The following is a 23,403-nucleotide window of genomic DNA, read 5'->3' as shown; positions in this document are numbered from 1 at the left end:
ATATTTGAAAATTAAAAATTTTATCTATTACCATCGATTAATCGACAATACTAACAGCGCTTTCAGGTGGGGCGGACCGTCCGCGCGGATATTTTTTCAAGATAGCCGTCGACGAACTCATCCGGATGGAGCATACGCGACCCATGTGAAATTGTTCATATAAACTCCATAATATCCTAATCCTAACATACTTGCTCGAAGTCGCGGACGCTCCGCTCCATCTAACAGCGCTTTCAGATGGAGTGGACCACGGACGGATTGAAAAAACAACCGCGCGGACGCTCCGCGCGGACTGTCCACTCCATCTGAAAGCGCTGTCATTATACAAAGAAATAACGGATATATTTTGCCCATTGGATCATATTTTTATAATAAAAAATTGTATTGGTTTGCAATATTTGAATTGAAGAGTAGTAATATTTTGTTATTTTTAAAATGTTTATTTATGTTATTTATTTTATGTTTAAAATGAATTAATGATCAATAAAATACAGGGTGAGTCTCAAATAAGTACAAATATTTTCAGGGGTGGTAGACCTCGATAAAATATTTTCTCTTTACCGTTTTTCAAATAAGTCCAAAATAACCGAGTTATTTTACTTTGAACATTTCCAAAAAAATGATTTTTTTGCTAAAATTTTGAGAACCACTGGATCTTTTCTGGATTTTCTTTCTTGCAAATTTAATCTACTACCCTACTACCTATGTTGTCATATTATGAAGAAATTAAGTTTTTTAACTAAAAACTAAAAAATCCATTCTTTTAAATATTTTATGAGAAAAATATTTCTAAAAATGCTCATTTTTTGGTGCTAGCTATGGCTGTTTTGAGGTAAAGAAATCAAATCATAGATACTCTCCAGAGGACAAAATATTTCAGGCTACATTTAGATCTGAAATCAGAGGTAGGTATGGGTTTGAGGATATCATATAAATGGAGTATTAATATGGAGGAAAAAAACGACATTTAAAAAGATTTACATATTTATTATTTCATGTATCTTAATATTTTCCAAATTATGTAAATAAATATTTGCTTGTAGGTCATTTCCTTAAAAATTAATTGGTAAATTCTAGGAATAGTAAAACATACAAAACTCTATAAGTAAATCACAGTTAATTTACGAGACTGCCAGCTAATAATAAATATCCTTACTACGTTCTACCTCGAGTATTACCCTATCGGCACTCAATAAATCGGTATCTTCTTTGTGATCGTCTTGCGACACATGTGGCACGTCTTCAACGTGTCCGCGCACTTTTGACAAGTACCGTGACCGCAAAGAAACACCACGTTCCTTTTCCTCTCCATGCATATGCTGCACGCGTGGCTCTCCTCAATTTCCGCTATTTTACACTCCAAGTAGCGCATCCTCTCCGCGCTGGGCTGCCTGCTTTTAGCGGGCACCGACCTGCCATCTTTCGTCACCCTTTTCTGAACAAACTCGCCGCAAATCAAGCATTTCTTCATGCGCGCGGAGCAGTCTTCACAGGCCGGCTTGTGATTGCACGGTTCTAACGTGACGTTTTCGTCGGAAATGTCCGAACACACCAAGCACTCGATCGGATTTGTCAGGATCACTTCGTTTTGGTAAGGATGGTTCTTGTGAGTGGGGGAATTGTCTTGTGATGTGCCACCTACGTCAATAACTTTGTCGATTTGTAGCCTTGACCTTCTCGTACTCTTCAAATCGTCGACTAACAACTGTTTGGCAGGGCTGTTTTCAGTCAGGTTGTAGTTATCTACCCTAGCTTCGCTGAGAGATAGATTGTCCACGTTTGGAAGCTCTTGAGGGTTCAGTTCTGTTGGATTATTGTCGATAATCGGCACGTAGCCTCTGAGCAACTCTTCCAGAGTCGCGTCCTGTAGTAAGCTGAGTGCTGTTTGGCCTTTGCTGTTACCTATGTCTATGTTGATGCCTTGTTGTATTAAGTAGCAGGCAATAGCTACTCCTAATCTTCCGTCGGATATATTACTAATGTTTTGGTATATAGCGTAGATAGCGGGACTCGAAGTTTCAGTAATTTCTGTTTTTAAGTGATTTTTCTTCATGATTATGATGTGCAAGGCAGTGTCGCCATCCTCATCAGTGGCATTCAGGTTGGCGTTCAGTTTTAACAGCAGTTCAATCACACCACAATGACCTAAAAATTAGAACTATTAGCCAATCTTTACTAAAACAGTTAAAACAAGATGTCTCTTAAACAATTGCAAGTATTTTAATATGTGATAGAGAAAAGTATAAAAGTATATACAGGGTGGCGCCTCTCATACGCCGCGGAAGCTCCAAGAAGAACGGTAGTTTATATCGAAATGAAATTTTGCCAGCATATGTAGGTTAACTGAAAGCATTTTATAAAAATATATAGAATTACACATGGTGTCCCCAAAAAAAGTTACACATCAAAGTTGAGTTTTTTCTAATAGAACACCCTATATATTAATTGATTTTCGGATTCTAGGAAAAAAATAAAGGTAAGTTTTATTAAAAAAGCATATACCTAAAATCTAAGGATTTTGACATATTTCACATTCTGTGAAAATAAAGAGTAAATTTCGATAACAGCTACCTAAATTTTAGTTGACTTGAATTATAGCCTGATATTTAATTACAGTAACCATTGTATGTTAAACCAAATTGAAATTTGACTCGAAAAGTTATACGGGGTGAGACAAAATTAATATGGAACATTAATCACTTTTAAAAGCAAGTTACTCCTTTATTTTAAATGGAACACCCGGTATATTATTCCCGTGTTCAATGGGGAATTTATATATCTTTTAAAATATTATTAAGGTTGCCTACCCCTCAGACAAAGATTTTCCTAGATATTTTAATTTTTATGATTTTGCGCCAGTAGATCTTTATTATTTGAAAAAAAAATCTAGGGTGGCTGTGATATACCTTTGTTAATTTAACAAAAATTAAAGATTGTAGAGTAAAATACTCAACGGTAATAAAAAGATACACATTTAAAACATATTTTAATTATTACACCCAATTTTAAAGTTGGACTAATTAGACAGCTATATTGCAGTAACATCAGACATATCACAGCCAGCTAGATTTTATCAAATAACAAAGATCTACACAAATCAAATCATGTCAAACCATGTCAAACCAAACCAAACTAAACCAAACCTTATTAGTATTTTGAAGAGACATGAATTCTCTATTGGATATCGGAATAACATACTAGGTGTTCCATTTAAAATAAAAGAGTAACATGCTATGTGTTACTCTTTTATTTTACTCTTTTAATTTTTTGGTGACCAATATTAATTTTGTCTCACCATGTATAACTTTTTGAATCAAATTTTAATTTGATTTAAAGTACGTACAATAGTTAATTTAACTACATATTAGTAAATTCCAATTTAGGTAGCTTTTACTATAATTTAAAAATTGTTCTTTATTTCTAGAAAATGTTAAGTATGCCAAAAACCTTACATTTTAGTCACATACTTCTGTTATAAAACTAACCTTTATTTTTCTCCCAGAATCCGAAAATCAATTAATATATAGGGTGTTCCATTACAAAAAACACAACTTTGAAATGTAACTTTTTTTGGGGACATCCTGTAGAACTCTTTATATTTTTAAAAAGTGCTCTGAATTAGCCTACATATGCTCAGAAAATTTCATTTCAATACAAACTGTCGTTCTTCTTGGAGCGGCGTATGAGAGGCGCCACCCTGTATATTTTTGAAGTATAATTGAAACCACTAATTTATTCCAATCATTTCGAGGCTCCAAATGAACCTTTATACACGACACAAACCTTGACTGACAGCAAGCAATAAAGCCGTCTGGTTCCTGTTATTGCGTAAGTCGATCTCAGCCTGACCCCTTCTTACCAAAGTCTCCACCACATCCATGTGGCCGTTGAGGGCGGCCAAATGAAGGGCCGAAAACCCGTCGTCCTTTTTCACGTCCACCAGTTGCCTGGCGAAACTCAACAGTTTCTGGGTAGCTAGGTTTTTGCCCTTCAGCGCGGCGTGATGCAAAACGTTAAAGCCCCTTTTGTTGCGCAAAGTAAAATCAGTCCCTGGAAAAATAGACCAATCTTAAATACAACTTAAAAGGGCCCTACACTACACGCAATTGAAATTTTAAATTTTAATTTTGACATTGATCAACGCCCTTCAATAAAATAATAAACCCATATCAAATAACAAAAAACAATGTGCAGTAATTTGCGAAATGAAGCTGACAATCATCTTGACTATCAAACTCTTCCATCTGACTGTCAAGTGAAAGAGAGAGTGCACAACAAAATACTTCATAACTTTGAATGATAACCTAACCTAACCTAACAGCCTTACCTGGAGCTACGCATAGGGCGTCTATAACTTGATAGCAATCCTTCCCAATGGCATCATGCAAAGCAGTGTCGCCATAAAAGTCTACGACATTTGGATTAGCGCCTGCGCTGAGTAGAAGTTGCGCACAGCGCGCCGGCTGTTTGTGAGCTGCCACATGGAGAGCAGTACAACCGCTGCGATTGGAAGCGTTCAGTTCAGCACCAGATTTGATCAACAAATCTATTATCTACAGATAAAATAACAATCGTAAGATATATCTATTATAGAAAATGTTATACGGTTATAGATTCAAGAATGAATTGGTAACAACTTAGATCCTTTTCAATATGAATGGAAGAAAGATCAAAAAGGCAATCTGACACTTATTCAATCAACAGAAGATGTGGCGCCTCCTGACCTACTGAAATTAATCTTTTGCAATTGCAAAGAGAGTCAGTGCTTTAAAAATTGCTCTTGTAGAAAACTGGGTCTTAAATGTTCTTCAAAGTGTGGTGAGTGCTACGGAATCAGTTGCACAAACTTTTGTATTTTAGTTGAGGAAGAAAATGACGCTTGACGTAATAGCAGATTTTATTTAATAACTTTAATATAATAATAATTTTTTTAACAATAATTTAATTTAATAAATAATATTTAAACGTTATTTTTAATTGTTTTAATGCTTAAATTTATACTTGGTTTATCTGTATTAACACTATACTGTTTTAAAAAACTGGAAAATTTATAAAACGCATAGTAAAGAATTGCTCTCTCTCTCTCTATTACTATTTATTTTAGAAAAAAAATGATCGAAGGTAAAATATTCTAAATTTAATTCTCTACAAAAAACATATCTTTAGTTTTTTTTCGAAAAAAGTTATGCAAACGGACATATTTGAAAAAAACGAAAAACTCCAAGATGGTGGCGGTTTTTTTCAAACTTCCCCCCCACTGGGACCGAATGGGACTTTTGAAGGGTTAGATAGGAGATCATTATCTACACATTCCCGTTGAGACTGGTTGGTTACTAATTTTTTCCACCTTTACATATAAAACTCGGCTACGTTTACTGGCCTAATAGTCCACTGACCTCTGGCTGGTTGCCGAAAGCGGCGTAATGCAGACAAGTGTCTCCGTCGGTGTCACTGGCGTTGATGCAGGCTCCGGCTCTGAGCAGCAACTTGACGATGGCGGCGTGTCCCTGGTGCGAGGCCACCTGCAGGGCTGTCTTGCCGTTGCTCCGCGCGTTCGCTTGGCGCGGCGCCTCCTCCAGAAGGCGCTGCACCGCCTCCAGGTTGCCCTGCGCCGCCGCCCGTACGAACTGGTCCGCGCCGGCATTGGCGGACGCGTCCGCGTTGGCCTGATTGTGGACGGCAGGATGCCACTGAACTAAGACAGTATGTTAGGCTTTAGTGCGGGTTTACATGCATCCGTTAGGGGTCGTCTGTCGTTCCGTCAATCCAATCACATTTAAGTATGAGCATAGAAAAATGAAACAAGTTTAGATTGGAAAGTGCCCATAACATGTATGAAATACCTATGAAATATTGGAAACCGACGGTATGCCACCATCCACGATGGTTTTTGCAGTCCACAGTTCACAGCACAGCTTTTTAAGTTTTTAATGCCACTTTTTCACAATTATCACGGATTTTAGCAAATAAAATTTAAATTAAACCCACCAGATAGCAAGTTACTTTGAAAATTGACGCTTTAAACACTTTTCAATATTTTTTCAATGAGAGGGGTTTAAATTTTGAAAGATTTGATAATTTTTGAAGATTCTGACTTTGACAAGAGAAAATTATTTCTCTTTTTGTTTGCGGTTATTCTTAGTAAGGCGGTAACCGCTATAGCAGCGCCAGATCGCTTACAACGGTCGCGACTCAAAACAATTATATATTTTGACAGGCATTCCAATCCAAATTTATTTCCTTTATCTATGAATATGAGCTGTCATTTTTGAACTAAATCAATAAAATTCCATAAAATCAACGACGAACGATGCAAAATGGATGCATACAAACCCACACTAACCAAGTGTTCAAACTTCATTCCAACATTTAATAAGATATTCAAATGATGCTAAAAAATAAACTTACTTGTTGGTTCTTGTCTTTGGTTCTGGTTAGCGTGCATGGTGTTGGCAAGTTCGGCCGCACTACCAGGCACCGTTTTGACACACTGAGGATTCAAAGTCCAGGCATGACCATCCAACTGGACCCTCAAGTCGCCGTCAGAATAAACCTTTAGCACTTTACCCAATTTTCCCAAAGACTAAACAAGCAAATAAATGAGGTTAGGAAATAACACATAAAACAATCTGTCTATGGTAATGGGTAATTATAATAATTACTAACGTTTTTCATTATTTCTATCCATTCTCCATGACCTTTCTGCAACTCTTTGACCTTCTCAACATCTGTTATGAGAGTGACAACGTCCCCAACGCTGAAGCTGTTCACCTTTCTTAAACTAATCGGATTAAAGGTCCAGCGATTGTTGCAACCTTCATATTGAACCCTTATATCGCCCTTATCTGTTACACGATGTACAGTACCAATTTTTCCAATGTACTAGAAATGTAAAAAAGAGCAATTCTCATTTGAAATTCAGTTTGATCTATTTCAATTAAAAATATATCCCTAAAAATTGAACTTACCTCTGCCATTCTAGGATTCCAACCACCGTGCCCTTGCTGCATTAATTTTAGCTCTTCCACAGAAACAGATACTTGTACTTTGTCTCCAACTCCGAAAGGTAATGGACCCAATCTAGCCGGTCTAACCAGAGGCAGTTCTACATGTTGACCTAGGTACATCAACTTGTAAACATGTTTTCAAAAAAGACCAGAAACAAAAAGAACATCGAAAAATTTGAATATTTTCCAAAAAAAATCATGACTCTTTCAACCCTAATTATATGAATTATTGTTACAAATTTTAGAGATAAAAAAAAATAAAAACCTATACCTAATACAGGAAGATGGTCTGGATAATATCTGCCTCCCGAGGACGGTTCCACAAATTTTATATCACATATTCCTTTATGGCCCAATCTGTAAACGTTCGTCGATCCAGAAAACCAGCGAACATTAGCCACAGACCTATTTGTTTCATTATCCCAGCCGCGTATATCCTGAACCTTACCCATTTTTCCTTAAAATAAATGAGAACATAAAGAATGGGAGCTTTTACATGGTTACACAGTTATTTTACCATCGCCTCCATCTTGGTTTCCCCACTCCCAGTTGTACCCCCTCACAACAATAGCACCAACAAAAATACCCCTCAATTCACATTTTCTCGCTTTTAATCTTGGTGGCAAATCATAGCTATTAAAACAAAAAAATATTAACTATTTTGCATTTAGGGGTAACAATTTAGAAGACGGATTTTTGGTATTTTTCTCTTTACAGTAGTCTCAGGTCCTGTAAGTTTTTCTGGTATAAAATAAAAATAAACTTTTTTAATAACAAAAAACCGTTTTATATATTGTTACCCTTTTAGGAAATGTTTGCTTGTTAACTATACCCTAAAGAAGCTGCTGAGTCAAATCTTTTAAAAGGATGAGAAAGATCGTGCTTATCACTATGGTAACATAAATAACAGAGGTCATAATCATAACATATTGTGCATTTATAGCGCATCCCACTGATTCCTTGGCTGTCACAACCATCACAAACAATATTAGGATGTTTAACACCTAAATTAAAAGAAATATTTCAATAGTACAAGGTCCTAATTTTTATAACTGGTGTATATTATTAACTAGCATATTACTACTAAATGAGTTTTTTTTTTGATTACTTATTTCAGTTTTTCCTTACCAATTTGGGCATTATCAATCACACTCAAATCGTATTTTCCTGTATACCCTACACGGTAATTTGTTCTCGTACCATTATCCCATTGGACCACTACAGTTTTGTCTGGTGATCCTGCAGAACCTCCCATACCACATTTCCCTATTTCACACACTGTACCAATGTAGCCTTCACCACCATCTATAACAAATACTTTGGTTTTGTGTGGACTCTGCCATGGAATTCTACCCATACTTATTTCATTAATTAAATACTTTCATTACAATGTTTGTAAATCATTAAACATTCTAATGAAAGAATACACTACATAATATGAAATAACTTATCAAATGAGTATCAAACAAAGAATTTTAAAGTTTTTTTTTAATTGATAGCTAGTTTATCTATAACATACCTTGATCGTTCCAGCTCCAATCGGGTCCTCGGACAATTCTAACACCCGGTGTTAACATTCTAAGATATTTTTATTATTAAGTTAAACTTGTACTAGGTATTGTATTTTATTATAATGGACTGGAAGAGTACATCACAATTTAAGTCATCAACATAAAAATGTGGTCACCACCAATAAAAATACTTATAGCTTAATCATCTAAACACAATAATATTGTTATAAGATCAATTATACATCGTTTTTTAACAGTATACTTAAAGTGAAAACATATTACAAACTAGTGAACATTGAAAAACCATTATTTTATATTCATTTTATTTACATCTAATTTTAGATGTCATTTTAATTTAGTGACAGGTGACAGATAACATTAGTTCTAGATTTAGCCATAAGAGGGCAGCACAATATTTTTCTTCTTTTTGAAAAAATTAACACGTAAGTGCCGGGACTATTCGGCCAGCCTTCTAAATAATTTTAATTACTACAATCTATAGCCATCATATATAAAAATCATATATAAATATTTTTTAAATACCTATGTCTATAGCAATTGTCTATAGTCTATAATCCATGGATGTCTTTTGTTTATAGGTTAGTTTTTATTTTTTTTTAGTGGAATGAGCCAGAGATTTTATTTGTTAATATCAAATATGTAATTTAGCTACTCAAATATGCAAATGTGATAAGCATTACTTAAAATGCACCTCCAGTAGTCAATAACATGATAACAAGATGTGTTCGAATTATTTGTGCTTTAGTTATCTGCGTTGCCGTATATTTTCCGGCAAGACACGCACGACATTACGAATATATCCCTTTAAAAAAGGTAATTCAAGAATTAACTTTCGTCGATGGTACACCGCATTCTGAGAATCATTTAAGAAATTGCTCGTATGAAGATCTCATTTTGAAAAGCAAAGAAGTTCCAGTAAGTGATATAACAAAACCAAAAAAATTTGAACTACCTTTACGTGGTGGAGAGTATATTCCAAGACAGTGTAATTCAATAATTAAAACAGCTATCGTCGTGCCATATAGAAACAGGTCAGAGCAACTACAAATATTTTTAAATTATATGCATTCGTTTCTGCAGCAGCAAAGTATCCATTATAAACTTTTTGTAGTTGAACAAAACAATTCTTTACCTTTTAATAGAGCGCAAATGATCAACTATGGCGCCAGTGTTGCTATAAGCCTGAATTATCCCTGTCTTGTTTTACATGATGTGGATCTGATTCCTTTATCTACAGGAAATATATATGCATGTTCTGAAAGACCTAGACATATGTCCAGCAGTTTGGACACCTTTAGATACAACTTACCATATCTAACGCTATTTGGAGGAGCAATTGCCATTTTATCTCAACAGTACGAAGAAGTTAATGGAATGTCAAATTTATTTTTCGGATGGGGCGGCGAAGATGACGATTTTTACACTCGACTCATATCACACAACTTGTTTCCTTATAGATTCGACCCGGAAATTAGTCGATATTCAATGTTGTTTCATAGAAAACAGCCAAAGAACGAAGAGAGATACGAAACGTTAAAAAAATCGCTAAAAGAAAATAAAAATGACGGTTTGAATAATCTTCACAGGAAATATTACATTGTACAGGAAGATCTGTTTACTCGAATTGTTGTTTTTTAGATAGGAGTTATTTATTTTATATTTTTAAGCTTTTTAAAATTTCCTAAAGGCCAATTGTACTTTTATGTTTTTTTTTTCTGTGATCAATTTAGTTTCTATATCAGTGATATGATTAAACCAAAAATTTTCTATTTATAAAGTGTTTATTAAATATGTAAAGCACCGTTTACACTGGAAGTTTTACCTGGGATTGTGTAAATTATAGCATTGTATTTAGTGAAGTTGAATAGAAATTGTTTAAATTTAATTCCTAAACAGCTCACTTCAATTCAGTTCAAGTGAAACGTCCGATTTTTCGTCTTCACACAAGGTTTTACTTGATGAATTTTGACTGAACAGGGGTAAAACCAACAGATAAAACGTGATGTGTAGACTTGGCTTAACAAGTCGCCTGTACACAAGGACAAGAAAACTGACATAACTCAAAATTACCGGTTTTACAGGAGAAAAAAGTTAAAGTTTCTCCAGATGGTTTAAATTTTTTATAATTTGTAAAATATGGAACATTTTTTGGTTTCACCAATTCTATTTCTGATAAAAATACCTACATATCCATTGGACTCATTTTATATCAAAATTGATAAAAGTGACTTTTTTGAGTTGTATCGCATTTCTTCTGTACAGGCGAAGTATGATTTTTGTGAAGTGTGGTTAAATGAACTAAAATCCGCCATATTAACCCCCCATCGTGCTAAATTTGTTGATATGTTCCTTCCCTTAGTCTTTTTATTCATAAAATTAAAACAAAACCTGTTCAAATTATAAGATCTGATCGGTAAGCGGTAACATCAAATTAGAGGGTTCTCATATTAAATTATGTTAAACATAGTTATCATTTTGTGATTCATCTTATTTATTTCATCTTGTGTAAAGTCTGTCCGACGTGAGATTTCGACAGACGACATCCGACATCCAAAAATGACAGAAAATTAATTTTACTCGCGAATTAAAATGACTGTCTTATATCTCGGACAGATTTCGATAATAGTTTAAGTAATTAGCAAATAAAAACTATTGTTTTGCATCAAAACTATTTATGTAGACTTGAATTTGTTTATAATGCTCAATTAGATAATACTGTTTACATCAGTTGAGTCACGAATTGTAGATAGTTACAACAAAATTAAAACGATGATGTATTAAGAAAATTGTTTTATTTATATTCTTATTTTTTTCCATACTTAAATAAATCACATAAGAATAAGAGTGACCAGACGTTCATTATATGAACATAGGAATTACATGCATCAGTTCTATTACAGTAGGTGCCCGCCTGCGCCCGTCATTGAATGACTTAACTCTGGTCACTTTATATGTTCCTTAATTAACTTAACAATAAAATAAATATCAGTCAGCTTCAATAACACCGAATGTACCTTGTAACAGTTTGCCAGAAAGATTCTGTTTGAAATGTTCTTTGTCGGCTACATAGGCAAAGGGCAGTCTCATAATCCAATACGCCGACTGAGTCAGTTTGGTGGGTTCATCTGTTGTGCTTACAAATATGGGAGCGCCAGCTGCTGGCTGAACCTATACAAAAAGTACCATTAGATTACACGTTCATATTGGCACTGCTCCGATCCATGGTACAAAGAATACAAGGTATGATATTGCGCAGGTTGGTCGCTACGTCACAGGTGATAACAGGCGCTATTGGTCAGTACGCTCCGCGCGCCAGTTCAAATCGTTAAGATATTGTTATAAACCTGTTTTTTTGTTTATATACCGTCATTGAATTGTCGCTAAGCAAGTTACTGTGGAGCAGTGCGTAAGGAGTCGGGCTAGAAAGCGAGAGACCGGAGTTCGAATCTCAGCCGGGACATAACTTTTTATTTATTTTTTTAAATACTGTTGTATTCTATAGTTTATTTTTGTAGTATAAAAAAATTCTTCTTTGACACGTCTATATCCATTAAATTAATAAATGTCTTTATTGTCAAAAAATTTTACAATTTGTACACAAAGGTAAAGTAAACAAACAAACAAAAGAGAATACAAATTACATTGTCAGTCTTTTTGTTTAAAATAAACATTTATAAAAGTTTACAATGTCAAAGAATAAAAAAATAAAAATAAGATTCAAAAATATTTAGTAAGTTTATAGTAAATATCAATGACCTCTAAATAAATTCATTTCGATGTCATTGGTAAATATAGTAATAGCAAACATTAGACCAGTGTTTACAAGATCAAATTCGATTATCAAAATATAAGTCATTTACGGCGTAGAAAGCCTTGTCTAGTAAATAAGATTTCAATGCTTTGCGAAATGAAGAAAATAATGTTAAGGATTTGATTTCAAATGGCAGTTAATATTTTTAATTTTTTAAAAAAGTCCTGGCAATGAGTTCTGCTATTTAGTCCCAGTGAATATCGAACAGCTCTCTTCTGGAGCTTGAAAATGCGATCAAATTGATTAAAATAGAATAAAATGTCCGAACGGTAGCAGAGACTCCAAATTCAAGCAGGCTGAAAGCTCGAGCAGCGCAGCGCAACGCAATACCTTTTCGGCAATGTGAACACTCTCATTTGAAATCTACAGCTTAAATTATTAAGCGGCATTTATTTCAGGAACTAAGAGGACTAGAAAAACTGTGTGTGTAGCATCTTTAGTTTCGTAAAAAAGTAGCGAGTAATGTGAAAAAACCATCTTTGTACCGCTACTCATAAACGAGTAACCCTGTAAAACACACGAAAATGGGACACCGTCGTTTTAAAGGCGCTGTATTATATAAAAATAATAGTTACCCTAGGATTTAAAGTACAGTAAACTGGAGCTTTCGGAGTTACGACGTGCAGCCGCATTAACTGTGCTATTTTTCCCGCCCTGCAGGAACAAGGATAATACAAAGGCATATCAGATTCGGCTATTTTATGTCCCGTATCTTTCACTATGCTTCCCGGTGCGGCTTTCAACATTTTATCCGGAGCTGACAACATAAACCTATAAAAATCTTTTTTTTAAGTTGTATAATACGAGGATAGTCTGGAAGTTTCCGACAACGCAACGATACAAAACATGTTGACTTCACAGGTCAGATAATATACCGGGCTGGCAACTCTTACTTTTGGGTTGGTATTTACATGTATGGAAGTAAATCGCATAGGGATCTTATTAAGTCGGAGTGAGAGAAATGCGATGGTGTGCTGTTGCCGCGCTGTCACATTTCTCCGGTACGCCTTTCCCTATCGAGTAAAGTAAAATCACGATCGCAAACCGCTTATTTTTAAAAGACTTTTATTTTCGAAAAGATAACTAGATAAAATCATTAGATATGTTTCTGAGCATCTGAAATGGAATTATCAGAATATCGTTAAGGTGTCCATATTTTTTATAACGAGAAAACGTCAGTAATCGCAATATTTTAAAAATTCAACTTTTTAACGCATAACACGCGATAACTCAAAAACCACTTTAGATATTGAAACTTTTTTTTGAAGTTCGGATCTTTTACAATATGTTCAAATGAGAAAAATTCGATAGGCTTGTTTTTTTTTCATTCAAAAATTTTAAAAAATTCGTCCATCATGTAACTTTTTTATTTATAAAGATTTTCACATACTGTCTGCGGACAAAAAATAGCAGAAATATTAAGAAAGTTTTTGAAAAAAAACTACAATGAATTGTTTCTAATGGATTTCGAGATATCGATTTTTGAATTCAGAGTTTTAATAGCGCGACCAAACCAAACAGGCACGAATCACAAATTGACAAGCTATTAAAGGAAAATTAGGACTCGTTAATAAATAAACAAATAAAGTAACACGAGACGTAATTAAATCGTGAAGCTGAACGCATGATGTACACACTTTCCTAGAATTTTAAGTACTGATTGGGTCGACCGCGATGAATCTGCTATATACCCTTCCACGTCTCTTAGCAATGTGCACAGTTTCTCGGTTTATTTCATACGTTTTGCAACGCTTTTACTGTTCTCTCTGTTCAGTACATTATAAACGCATTGTACTCTTCTTACATACGGAAACCTCGACCCAAGATTAATCTTTGCCAGCCCTTAGTAGGAGTATTACTTATACGACTACCGTACACATGATGATATCGGAAACTTTTCAAACTACCATCGTAGAACAATCAAGAGAATAATCGCGGATTACCTATGGCCAGAAGAACACTCGTACTCAACTCCAATAAAAACTTTAACCGTTTGCGGCATGATACTGCTGGTAGGTCTTCCCCTCCTGCCTCTATTGGAATATTTTCCTACAGCCGGCCAAGCTTTTTTCGACTTAGAGCCCACCGTAACGTCCCACGGTAGCAGATAGTTTGTGGAACTCAAAAAGCCCGGATGATATTGTTCTGACAATCCTGCAAAATTAATATCAGAATGTGTTTAACGGTGTTAGACAATGTTTCGTTTGAAATAAAACTGTTTGATTAACTTTCATTGTGTGTAATAATCACAAACAAAATTACTTTTTAATTCTATACTCTGTTCTTCTCAGGTAAGATTTCGACAGACGATGACAGAAGAAAAACAGATGACGTCCCATACCAATCGATTTATTTAACTAAAAAAAGTCTCTAATATTTTTTAAGTTAACTATGGATGGGTTTAAATATAAATCCGTCATACGTCGCCTCTTGTTGTTTTTAAACAGTTTTATTGGTTTATTTCAAAAATGACAGATCATATTTCAATTTTATTGGTTTGACGAAACGATGAACGACAAACGGACGCCGATGTGTGGGTATGAACTCGCCTTTAGATTTTTGAGGCTTGTCAAAGTCTTGCCAAATTATAGGTTATAATTTTGTGTCAACTTATGTCAAATATCTGCGTTTTGGAAGATTCGTGTTATTACGTGTGTTTTGTGTCTTTTGAAGTCAAGTGGAGGAAAAATCGAGGGAACCAACGGACCAACAATGGAGTACCAACTTATTTCTTTGTAAAATAAAATAAACTACTTTGAAATTAAAATGACAGACACATCTATCACTGTCAAGGATTTTGTCGTTGGACAGACTAAAACTTACCCAAGTTGTGGCTGTACAGCGACGAAGCTCCTAGACATACAAGAGACCAGCTGGAAAATACCGGAAGCAGACCGGGCGGCGAATTCAAAGTCAACATGCCGGGCAAGTATTCAGTCGTGCTGGGTTGCCTAACAACTCCCTTTTCCCCAACCTCGGGCGTGAGCTGTTGGATACTCCTATCCGACATGGTCATCTGAAATAAAAGCATCGACATGGGGTCTTCTGGTTCGTGTTGGCCGTTATGCAGCGTTGCCGCTTTATACTCTTGAATCGACGGTTCGAAAATGGGAAATTCGATTCTCTCCAGTTTGGAGCACTGGCAGTCCTTGCCTATCTGTTGGTAAAAAATATAGTTGGCTTGCATTGGCGTGTACGGATCGTCTCTCGGACCGATTTTTCTTCCGCAATCGCAGGCAGCTGAAATAAACGAATTAAGGTTGATTCTCACTATACCTTCCGTTTCCATTCCATATCCGTCCGTATTTTAGTTTAATTTACCACAGCCTTATGAATAGATAAAAAATATAAAACTTTAAAAACAGTGTGAAATAAAATATTTATAATTAATGAAATACAATAATAACTATAAAGTAAAATAATTATTTATGGTAATGGCAACACAATTTCCGATGCACGTGATCAACTTTGAGTGTTGACAACCGATGGCGACAGCGCTGCCAGATTGTGATGGATTTATGAGATGAATCTTAATTTAAAATTGACAAACAACATAATATTTATTATATCATTTTTTAAAGAGTTTTACGTTTTATTTTTAATTTAATAACTAATATTTTACTGATTAATTGATTTATTTGTTTTATAGCTTATTTTACTTATTACATATTGACAAAAACTAGTCCATTATAAAGATTATTATAAGCATTATTATGGGTTATTTATTTATTAATGTACATCTTACAACGTAAGTGGTAGTAACAAGTAAGAGGGTGCTATTAATGCACAAACTAATAATCACAGAATTTAATAAAAACTAACTTTGAAAGTGGTATAATGTGCTTATCAATCAAACTTACTTTTCTGACTGCAGTCAAGAGTAATAAAGGATCTTTATTGTCACGTTCTCGTTCAAAATAGTTTTAAAAAAACAGGGAAGCTACAAGCTCTTTGCTTCGACTGTTTAAATGCTTCGGCGTATTTTCAACACACAATTTCAAGAAATGCAATACAAAAACTCGAAAATTTAGTTCTTAAAAGAACTGTTTGTGCTTAGAAGTGCAATTTAAAAAAACTACTATGAAAAAAGGAAAAAAAAACGAGAATTACCCACAAAGATTCAACAACACGATATTATACAAAATAATGACTGACACTAGGATAATTGTCAAATAATAAAGGACAACATTGCTCAACACGGCGCAATGTGACCAACATAGCGATAATAAAATTCGGTTTAAACTAATGTTTGCAGCTTTAATCTAAATAAAATATCTGTTACAATCATTTGCTCTATAAAGAAAAATGAAGAGCTGCTAGGTATCTTAAATTATACAACAAATTTAAACATTTTTGCCAAAATTTCATTTAGTCAGGTTTATGTCAAAGACTTTAGTGTCAATGCCGATATGTGATTTTCGTTAATAAACTTTTTAAATAAATAGGTTTGTATATATTGGGTACCTTCCTTTTGTACAGTAAGGATTGTCTATTTATATTATTTATCTGAGCTTACCAGAGTTAAAAAAAAGTTCACCTACATTTATACATAAATCCACTCATGTGTTCTTGATCAGGCGTATGCTTCGGTAATTTACAAGGATTTCCCGTCATTGAAGCTGCTTCACACTGTTGCCTACCGTTCTCCCAATGTGCTTGGCATTCAACCTCCAACTTCAACTGATACTGTGGATATTTCGGACCTCTTGCTTGGGCTCTTATAACAAAAAGCACTATAAGTATACGGGGATTTGCACACAACCCATTTTTTAATTTTTTAACGTCTACTTTAGATAAAAACCTTAGATCATATAAACTTCGTGGATAAAACTAAATCATAAATTATTATACATTCATTGACGTCAATTTTTACGATTTTTCTTTACCTTTTCAAAATTAACAAAATTCACTCCGAACTAAAATGACTTTCAATGTCATGCGTCCTCTAGTTGTACAAACTATAACTTTAAATATAAGTTTAAAATATAGGCACCTGAATAAGGCTAATGCCATGGCTAATCTAGCTTCGTGTTCGGCTTTAGCATAGTGAGAAGGCAATCCTTCTTGATACCTAGCAACAGCCAAGGGCAACACTTTCAGGCATCTCTGTTCGGAAAACCTCGTGTCGGTACACAAAAATGAGATCGGCTTGTCTTTCTGCACTACTAGTTCGTAGAGGGACTTGCTTGCCTCGACCCAGTGCTCCAAAACTGGAAGCTGCAGAAGTAAAAATAATTAAAATTATGCCGGTTGTTTATTTTTACGTTTATTACAAAGTGAATAAATCTGAAGACACGCCATTTATTTAGTATCAGTCAAAAATAAGAGACGACAGAAATAATTACATCAATTTCATATCAATTTTACTGAACTAAGTTGTATCGCTAACACTTGAGAACCAATAAGAGAGAGGGCAAAAAGTAGGTTGTAAACCTTTAGACGATCAGTTCAGTTCGAATATAACTATACAGGGTGAGTCTTAAATAAGTGCAAATACTTTCAGGGGTGATATATTTCGACCCCAGGAACACGTTATGAGGTTTTTTTTGCAAAAAAAAGATGTTAAAAATCGTGCATTTTCTTTTAAATTTCCTTGTATATTTTTCAAAAACTTTTTAGAACTGCCTGTTCACCGCAAATTTTCCCACGGAATAATTTCTTTATCTCTTATATTACCAATGACTAAAGAATCCAAGGACAAATAACACCCGAGAGCAAATTGTGACGATGTCACCAAACAGTGCCGTGGCACATATTTTTCTTAACCTAGCTGTTTGAAGCAATATTTATATTTTTTGATAATTGTTTTGACTACGCTTATGGTGTATCATATCCTAATTAATTACGAAAAAAACGTATTAAAATATTAACAAAAGGTACAAAACTAGTATCGCCATATAGCACATATCAAGTACATATAGATGTTAATTGAAATTGAAGAATAATTATCGAATTCAATAAGAAAACGCTAAAAAGTTGGAGTGGACTGTTTATTTACTTATGAAACGTAACTCCTGACCCTTTCTTATCGCTGCTGCTTTTACACTGAAAGCTGAACAACTAATCACCATTGTAATAAAGTTTATACAAAGTTTAGTACATACAAACTATTAAAAATCGCTAACATTGTCGCTGGTGACCAAATGATGACTCACTGTTTGCCACCAAAACAAAAAAAAGGTCACAAATTCTGCTGCAGCCCGTATAGGGGCGTTACATGTCCTTATATTCTTTAGTCATTGGATATTACCATAGTTACGGCTTAACTCTATGGTTACAGCACTAAAAGGGATGCAAATACAGAAAAAATCCGGTGGCTCTCAAAATGTTTTCAAAAAAAATCAATTTTTATTTAAATTTTCAAACTTAAATAACTCGATTATTTTGGACTTATCTGAAAAATGGTAAAGAAAAAATTTTTCTTTTATCGAGATCTACCAGCCCTGAAAATATTTGCACTTATTTAAGACTCACCCTGTATAAGATAATGCTACTAAAACAGGTAAATCAAATTAACGTATCTAAATTCTTTGACATCTAATCTTTTATACTCGTCAAACTTACGCGTTAAGGCAAGACTTACACATGTATATTGTCTAGTCACTTACTAGCAAAAAGTTATTCCATTACTTCCCTCAATTTCTGACCGAGATCTACCGCACGCTATACAACCAACTATTTTTACAGTCTTTTTCGATAAATCGGAATAGTTAATTTAAGTTCTGCCACAAAAAATACCCTCTAGATTTACTACCTTTAAACAGCTATCAGTAAAACATAAAATAATCACAGTAAAGACTGATAAATCCATAAAATTTCAATCATATTCAGATGTGTCAAATGAACCGTCAAATAGAACTGTGAATGATCCCCACCCTAGGGCCCTCTCTGTGTTTACAATGCATTAATTCATGGATAGCATTATACTCCTTCCTTTATCTTTTTATTAAAAGAGCATATCAATAAACATATCAATAACACAATCTTGTTAACTACCTCAAAATAAGATGGAGGATGCTGATGGCGACTGGAACTAACAGAGTCGTCGAATCCTTTAGTTCTGGCCTGTTGAATGTGAACTTGCAAAAACCTCATAAAATCCTTTTCTACATAGGGCTGACTGGAAAATGGGGCTTGGACTTGCATCGCGCCACCCGGCTGACAGTCCTGAATGAGCCCTTTAACTGCTTCACTCAGTCGGTCTTTCGGTCTCACTTCGGACACGTAAACAAATTCATCGTTTGGAGGAATAGCAAACAATGAAGATCTGAAACATGACAGAAAAATATGTTTTAAATCATTCAATTCTACAGTAGTGATAAACGATATATGAGTGGTTCAGAAGTGAACTGGATCAAGTCCTAGAAGATAATTATGGAGAAAATAAGAGTTAAAGTTTTTTAATGTTACTTAATTAAAATAAAACAAGCTGGGGGAAAAAACTTGACACAACATGCTTTATTATATGTTAAATTGTATAATTGCAGACTAAAGTAACTCAAAATACAAATATGGTCATTTTTAAGAATGTTTGTTTATACTATTTTGGACTTGAACCATTTTATCCCTGAAAATATTTGAAATATATATCGTCGGTGAAATGTGATAACCTGTTAACTCCATTATTCCTAATTTTAGAGGAGAGAAAAGAAACAATACAAAAAAATATGTACATACATATTTAGCAAGTATATTCATTCGTTATTGATATACAGATAATAATAAAATTTGTTACGGAACAATAAAACTCAATATTTCGTTAAAAATTTCATGTAAAAATGATGTATTAAATGTATTATTTACTTAAAATAAAAAATGGAGTTAGCAGGTTATCACGACGATATTATATCAATAAGGTCCTATACATAGAACCTACCCTGAAGTTGATATAAGCCTGGTTTTCTTCAATATGTGATAAATTCTGTCTTCTAAATTATGTTCTAATTTCTTTATACTAATATTGTTCAATGGTCTTGGTGTTCTTTCAAAGTAAAATATAATTCTCGGCGTACAAACTCTACCATTTGCAATCCAGTCAGAATTTAGCATATTCAACAATCCTAACTGACTGCATATTTTATTAAAATATTTTTTACTACAAAAATATGTTGTATAATGAGATTTCGCTGAAAAATAGCCTAAAAAGTACCTTAACAAATCAAGTGCCTTAAAATACTGAACATAATTTGTATCAAAACTTGAGCCTGGATGGGACAAAACTACAATATGACTAACGTAAAGTAAATACAAAAAGTATCTACAGAATGAACTTTTAACATCGTCATATGTAGCCAGAAAATCTTCTTCGATTATGCTACTGTCATTAAAAGCACCTATTTTTTCCATGAATACATCCGTATCAAGCAAACTGTACAAATGGAGATATAAAGTTTGATTTTCTTCATCATACGAACCTTTTATAACACTCTAAATAGATGAGTATACTATTTAACTTTGTGCTAAAAAAAATGTGTTTACTTACTTCACTCGATACACGATTTTCAAATGGAAAAATCCGTCCAATGCTTTTTACTTTTAAACCAGAAGTGTTTAGTGAACTCTTGCCTATAACGGAGACAATAACAATTTTATCTGAAGATATTCCAGGATCTCTAGAAAACATTTCAATATAAAATGCAACTGGATACTGGATAAATCTTCGACTCACAGTAGTTGTTCAAAGTTTGGTATATGAAAAATATTTTTAGTTTTCATTATTAGAACTATTCATATAAATATAAACAAGATATAAACAGAAAATCACGGAAAATTTTCAGTCTAAATAGGGTTATTGTTTAACGTAAATGACGTCTTCTTTTTCCTTAAATATTGTGGCTTAGAAAAGTTAAGCACTCTGGACGGGGTATACTTAAGTCCGCGGAATCCGAATCGCGGTCCTCAACACGAGCTTCACAGTCGTATATAATTTTAATCATATATAAAAATGATATATATCCCTTTATGACATATGACAGCAGAGATCAAGACAGCTGTTTTTGACAATTGATATTGTGTGTACTTGTCAAAGTAAACAAATTTATTAACATGATGGCTTTTAATCACTTTATAATAATTTAAGTGTTTGATACGGAAATAATTTTTCTTAAATCCGTTTAGTAATGGCATATTTCCATTACCGTTGTGGAGAAAGGATCACTTTAATTAATGAAAACACCACAGCAATAAGGAATGATAGCGAATTCGATCATGGATTAGTAATTTCGGCAGAGCCTCTCATTAATGATATTCTTTTCGAAGTTATAATTGATAGAAAGGTTTGTTATTTGATCTTCTAAGCTATGTTACTTTCTTGTGAGTCGTGAATTTAATAAAGACATTTATTTAATAATATAGGTAAATTCTTGGTCAGGAAATTTAGAAATTGGAGTTGTAGATGTTGATCCATTGCATTTTGACTTTCCTCCGTGTGCTTCAAAAATTCAATCTTCGTCATGGGTAAGTTTTGTTATATATTTTCTGTTGACCATACTTAACCATATTATTATTCTATAGCCCATACAAATATAATATATATGATATACAAAGTTTTTACACGGTGTTAAAAATAAGTTTTGTATTTCAAATATACCATAATTTATAATATAGTATATAATCTATACAAGCAATTTTTGAAATATATACAGTGTGGTAAAGATAAAAATAAGTAAAAAAGTTTGTATAAACTGGGTGTGAATTATTTTGAAAAAACTAAAATACAAATGAAACTTCTATACCCCGTATCTCCAAAATGAAGGTTTTAGAACATATATTTATACAAACATTTTTACTTTTTTTGAAGTGAAACTTCTTTACGCGCGTTGGAAGTAAAAATTGAAGGCCGTGACACACGAGAGACGTCACTAAAAAGTGGTAATGATCGAAAAAGTTGTAAGCCAATGAGTAAGTTGAAATGGGTCTTTGGAGCGTCGTAACTCGGGCCCTATGTGAGCTAGGGGGCTGAAACTCGGAATGTAGATGTGGCTTGAAGAGCCCCATCTTTTCATGATATTTTGACGACGTTTCGTGCACTACGAAACCCCATTATCAATTAATCAAATCAAAAAATCGTCCGATTTAAATGAAATTTGGTTGATAGTTTCGACCAAAGGTTTGGACTAAGGCTAACTTAACCGTGTACGACACACGTCACTGTGACAGTTAGTTTTGACGTAAGGAACATCAAAAGTTGATGTCGTCCGATCGCGACCAAATTTGGTGGGTAGGCTATGTGAGCGACAGCGCACACGGTCCCACCCTGCAAAGTTGGATACGACGTTTCGTTTACATCTTCATCAGGGTAGGACTAAGGATTTGATATTGAAGAAAAATGTGGGTCGATTTCAGCATAATTGGGGACGGGCTACAGGATGACGCCCTTGACATTTCGAACCGATACCTCTGGATGGACGAAATCATCAGGATTTTTCTTAATCATGGGTCGATTGGAACCAAACTCGGCACGTGTATAGAGGTATGGAGTCCTCAGACGGAGAGACGGTCGTTTTAATACAAATTTTGTGAAAGCGAATCAGATTATTAATTTTTAATTTATTACTTTTTCAATATTTCAAACTACGCTTTTGCGAATATATGTTCTTCAAATCCTTCAATTTAATAGCTGTTAATAAGAAGTTTCACTTCAAATATGCGCACATAGTGCACACACAATTTTTTTTCTGTATAATATGTTTACCCGATTATAATTCGGACCACCCTGTATATTTGATTAAATTTTCCGCATATTTAAAGTTGTTTCAAAATTAAAAAGAAAATCCTTGTATGTATTAAATTTTAGATTATGTCAGGCACGGCAGTTTTCAAGAATGGCAATTGTCTAATAGAAAGGTACGGGTTCGATTTAGACAAATTAAACCAATTCGACAGAGTGGGATTAGTAAAAACGTCCGAGGTAAAAATATCAATTTCTCTCCTTTTATCACGAAACCTATAGTCTAAGAGCAGCAACGTTTTCGAGAAAGTATTTTAAGAAAGCTGGCTCTTTAATATATCTTTTGCTATGCTCTCTGGAACAGCGTGCGAGTCGTCTGGCTGC

At 34.1% G+C, this 23,403-nt stretch overlaps 4 protein-coding genes across 4 annotated transcripts in view; 2 read left to right on the top strand and 2 right to left on the bottom strand.

The window, feature by feature from the left end:
* Positions 1-980: 980 nt before the first annotated feature.
* Positions 981-8,873, bottom strand: LOC115886172 (E3 ubiquitin-protein ligase MIB2). Its single transcript, XM_030905250.1, has 12 exons — positions 8,527-8,873; positions 8,136-8,312; positions 7,840-8,011; positions 7,525-7,640; positions 7,279-7,464; positions 6,969-7,117; positions 6,667-6,882; positions 6,409-6,583; positions 5,397-5,695; positions 4,328-4,553; positions 3,784-4,050; positions 981-2,145 (listed from the first exon to the last, which is right to left on the bottom strand). The coding sequence occupies exons 1-12, from the start codon at positions 8,582-8,584 to the stop codon at positions 1,190-1,192; spliced, it is 2,997 nt and encodes a 998-aa protein (XP_030761110.1). The 5' UTR covers positions 8,585-8,873; the 3' UTR covers positions 981-1,189.
* Positions 8,874-9,101: 228 nt separating this feature from the next.
* Positions 9,102-11,316, top strand: LOC115886171 (beta-1,4-N-acetylgalactosaminyltransferase bre-4). Its single transcript, XM_030905249.1, has one exon. It carries the CDS (start codon positions 9,248-9,250, stop codon positions 10,175-10,177), a length of 930 nt encoding a protein of 309 aa, XP_030761109.1. The 5' UTR covers positions 9,102-9,247; the 3' UTR covers positions 10,178-11,316.
* LOC115886170 (protein SMG8) lies at positions 11,315-21,150 on the bottom strand. The gene is made up of 11 exons (XM_030905248.1): positions 21,019-21,150; positions 20,833-20,962; positions 20,500-20,777; positions 20,227-20,445; positions 19,347-19,617; positions 17,344-17,567; positions 16,892-17,067; positions 15,174-15,590; positions 14,294-14,504; positions 12,926-13,121; positions 11,315-11,707 (listed from the first exon to the last, which is right to left on the bottom strand). Exons 1-11 carry the CDS (start codon positions 21,063-21,065, stop codon positions 11,525-11,527), a joined length of 2,352 nt encoding a protein of 783 aa, XP_030761108.1. The 5' UTR covers positions 21,066-21,150; the 3' UTR covers positions 11,315-11,524.
* Positions 21,151-21,369: 219 nt separating this feature from the next.
* LOC115886188 (neuralized-like protein 4) overlaps positions 21,370-23,403 on the top strand; it is a 31,257-nt gene continuing 29,223 nt past the window's right edge. The window contains exons 1-3 of the mRNA XM_030905277.1: positions 21,370-21,625; positions 21,705-21,806; positions 23,146-23,259. Coding sequence (XP_030761137.1) covers positions 21,470-21,625; positions 21,705-21,806; positions 23,146-23,259 — 372 coding nt within the window. The 5' untranslated portion in view covers positions 21,370-21,469. The remainder of the gene's footprint in view (positions 21,626-21,704; positions 21,807-23,145; positions 23,260-23,403) is intronic.

The sequence above is a fragment of the Sitophilus oryzae genome, unplaced genomic scaffold (assembly GCF_002938485.1).
Source record: "Sitophilus oryzae breed Bouriz unplaced genomic scaffold, Soryzae_2.0 scaffold_471_pilon_pilon, whole genome shotgun sequence".
NCBI lineage: Eukaryota > Metazoa > Arthropoda > Insecta > Coleoptera > Curculionidae > Sitophilus > Sitophilus oryzae.
Note: the sequence above shows the minus strand (reverse complement) of the source record. Positions and strands in the feature narration are given on the sequence as shown.

Excerpts from the sequence above, each read along its gene's own strand:
- LOC115886172 (XM_030905250.1), bottom strand. The coding sequence starts at position 8,584 with ATGTTAACACCGGGTGTTAGAATTGTCCGAGGACCCGATTGGAGCTGG. Across the intron at positions 7,641-7,839 it reads GACTCAGCAGCTTCTTTAGG|CTATGATTTGCCACCAAGAT; the intron begins GTATAGTTAACA and ends TTGTTTTAATAG. Across the intron at positions 5,696-6,408 it reads CCAAAGACAAGAACCAACAA|TTCAGTGGCATCCTGCCGTC; the intron begins GTAAGTTTATTT and ends ATACTGTCTTAG.
- LOC115886170 (XM_030905248.1), bottom strand. The coding sequence starts at position 21,065 with ATGAAAACTAAAAATATTTTTCATATACCAAACTTTGAACAACTACT. Across the intron at positions 20,778-20,832 it reads AAAATCGTGTATCGAGTGAA|AGTGTTATAAAAGGTTCGTA; the intron begins GTAAGTAAACAC and ends TCATCTATTTAG. Across the intron at positions 14,505-15,173 it reads GCTGTACAGCCACAACTTGG|GATTGTCAGAACAATATCAT; the intron begins GTAAGTTTTAGT and ends TTAATTTTGCAG.
- LOC115886171 (XM_030905249.1), top strand. The coding sequence starts at position 9,248 with ATGATAACAAGATGTGTTCGAATTATTTGTGCTTTAGTTATCTGCGTT.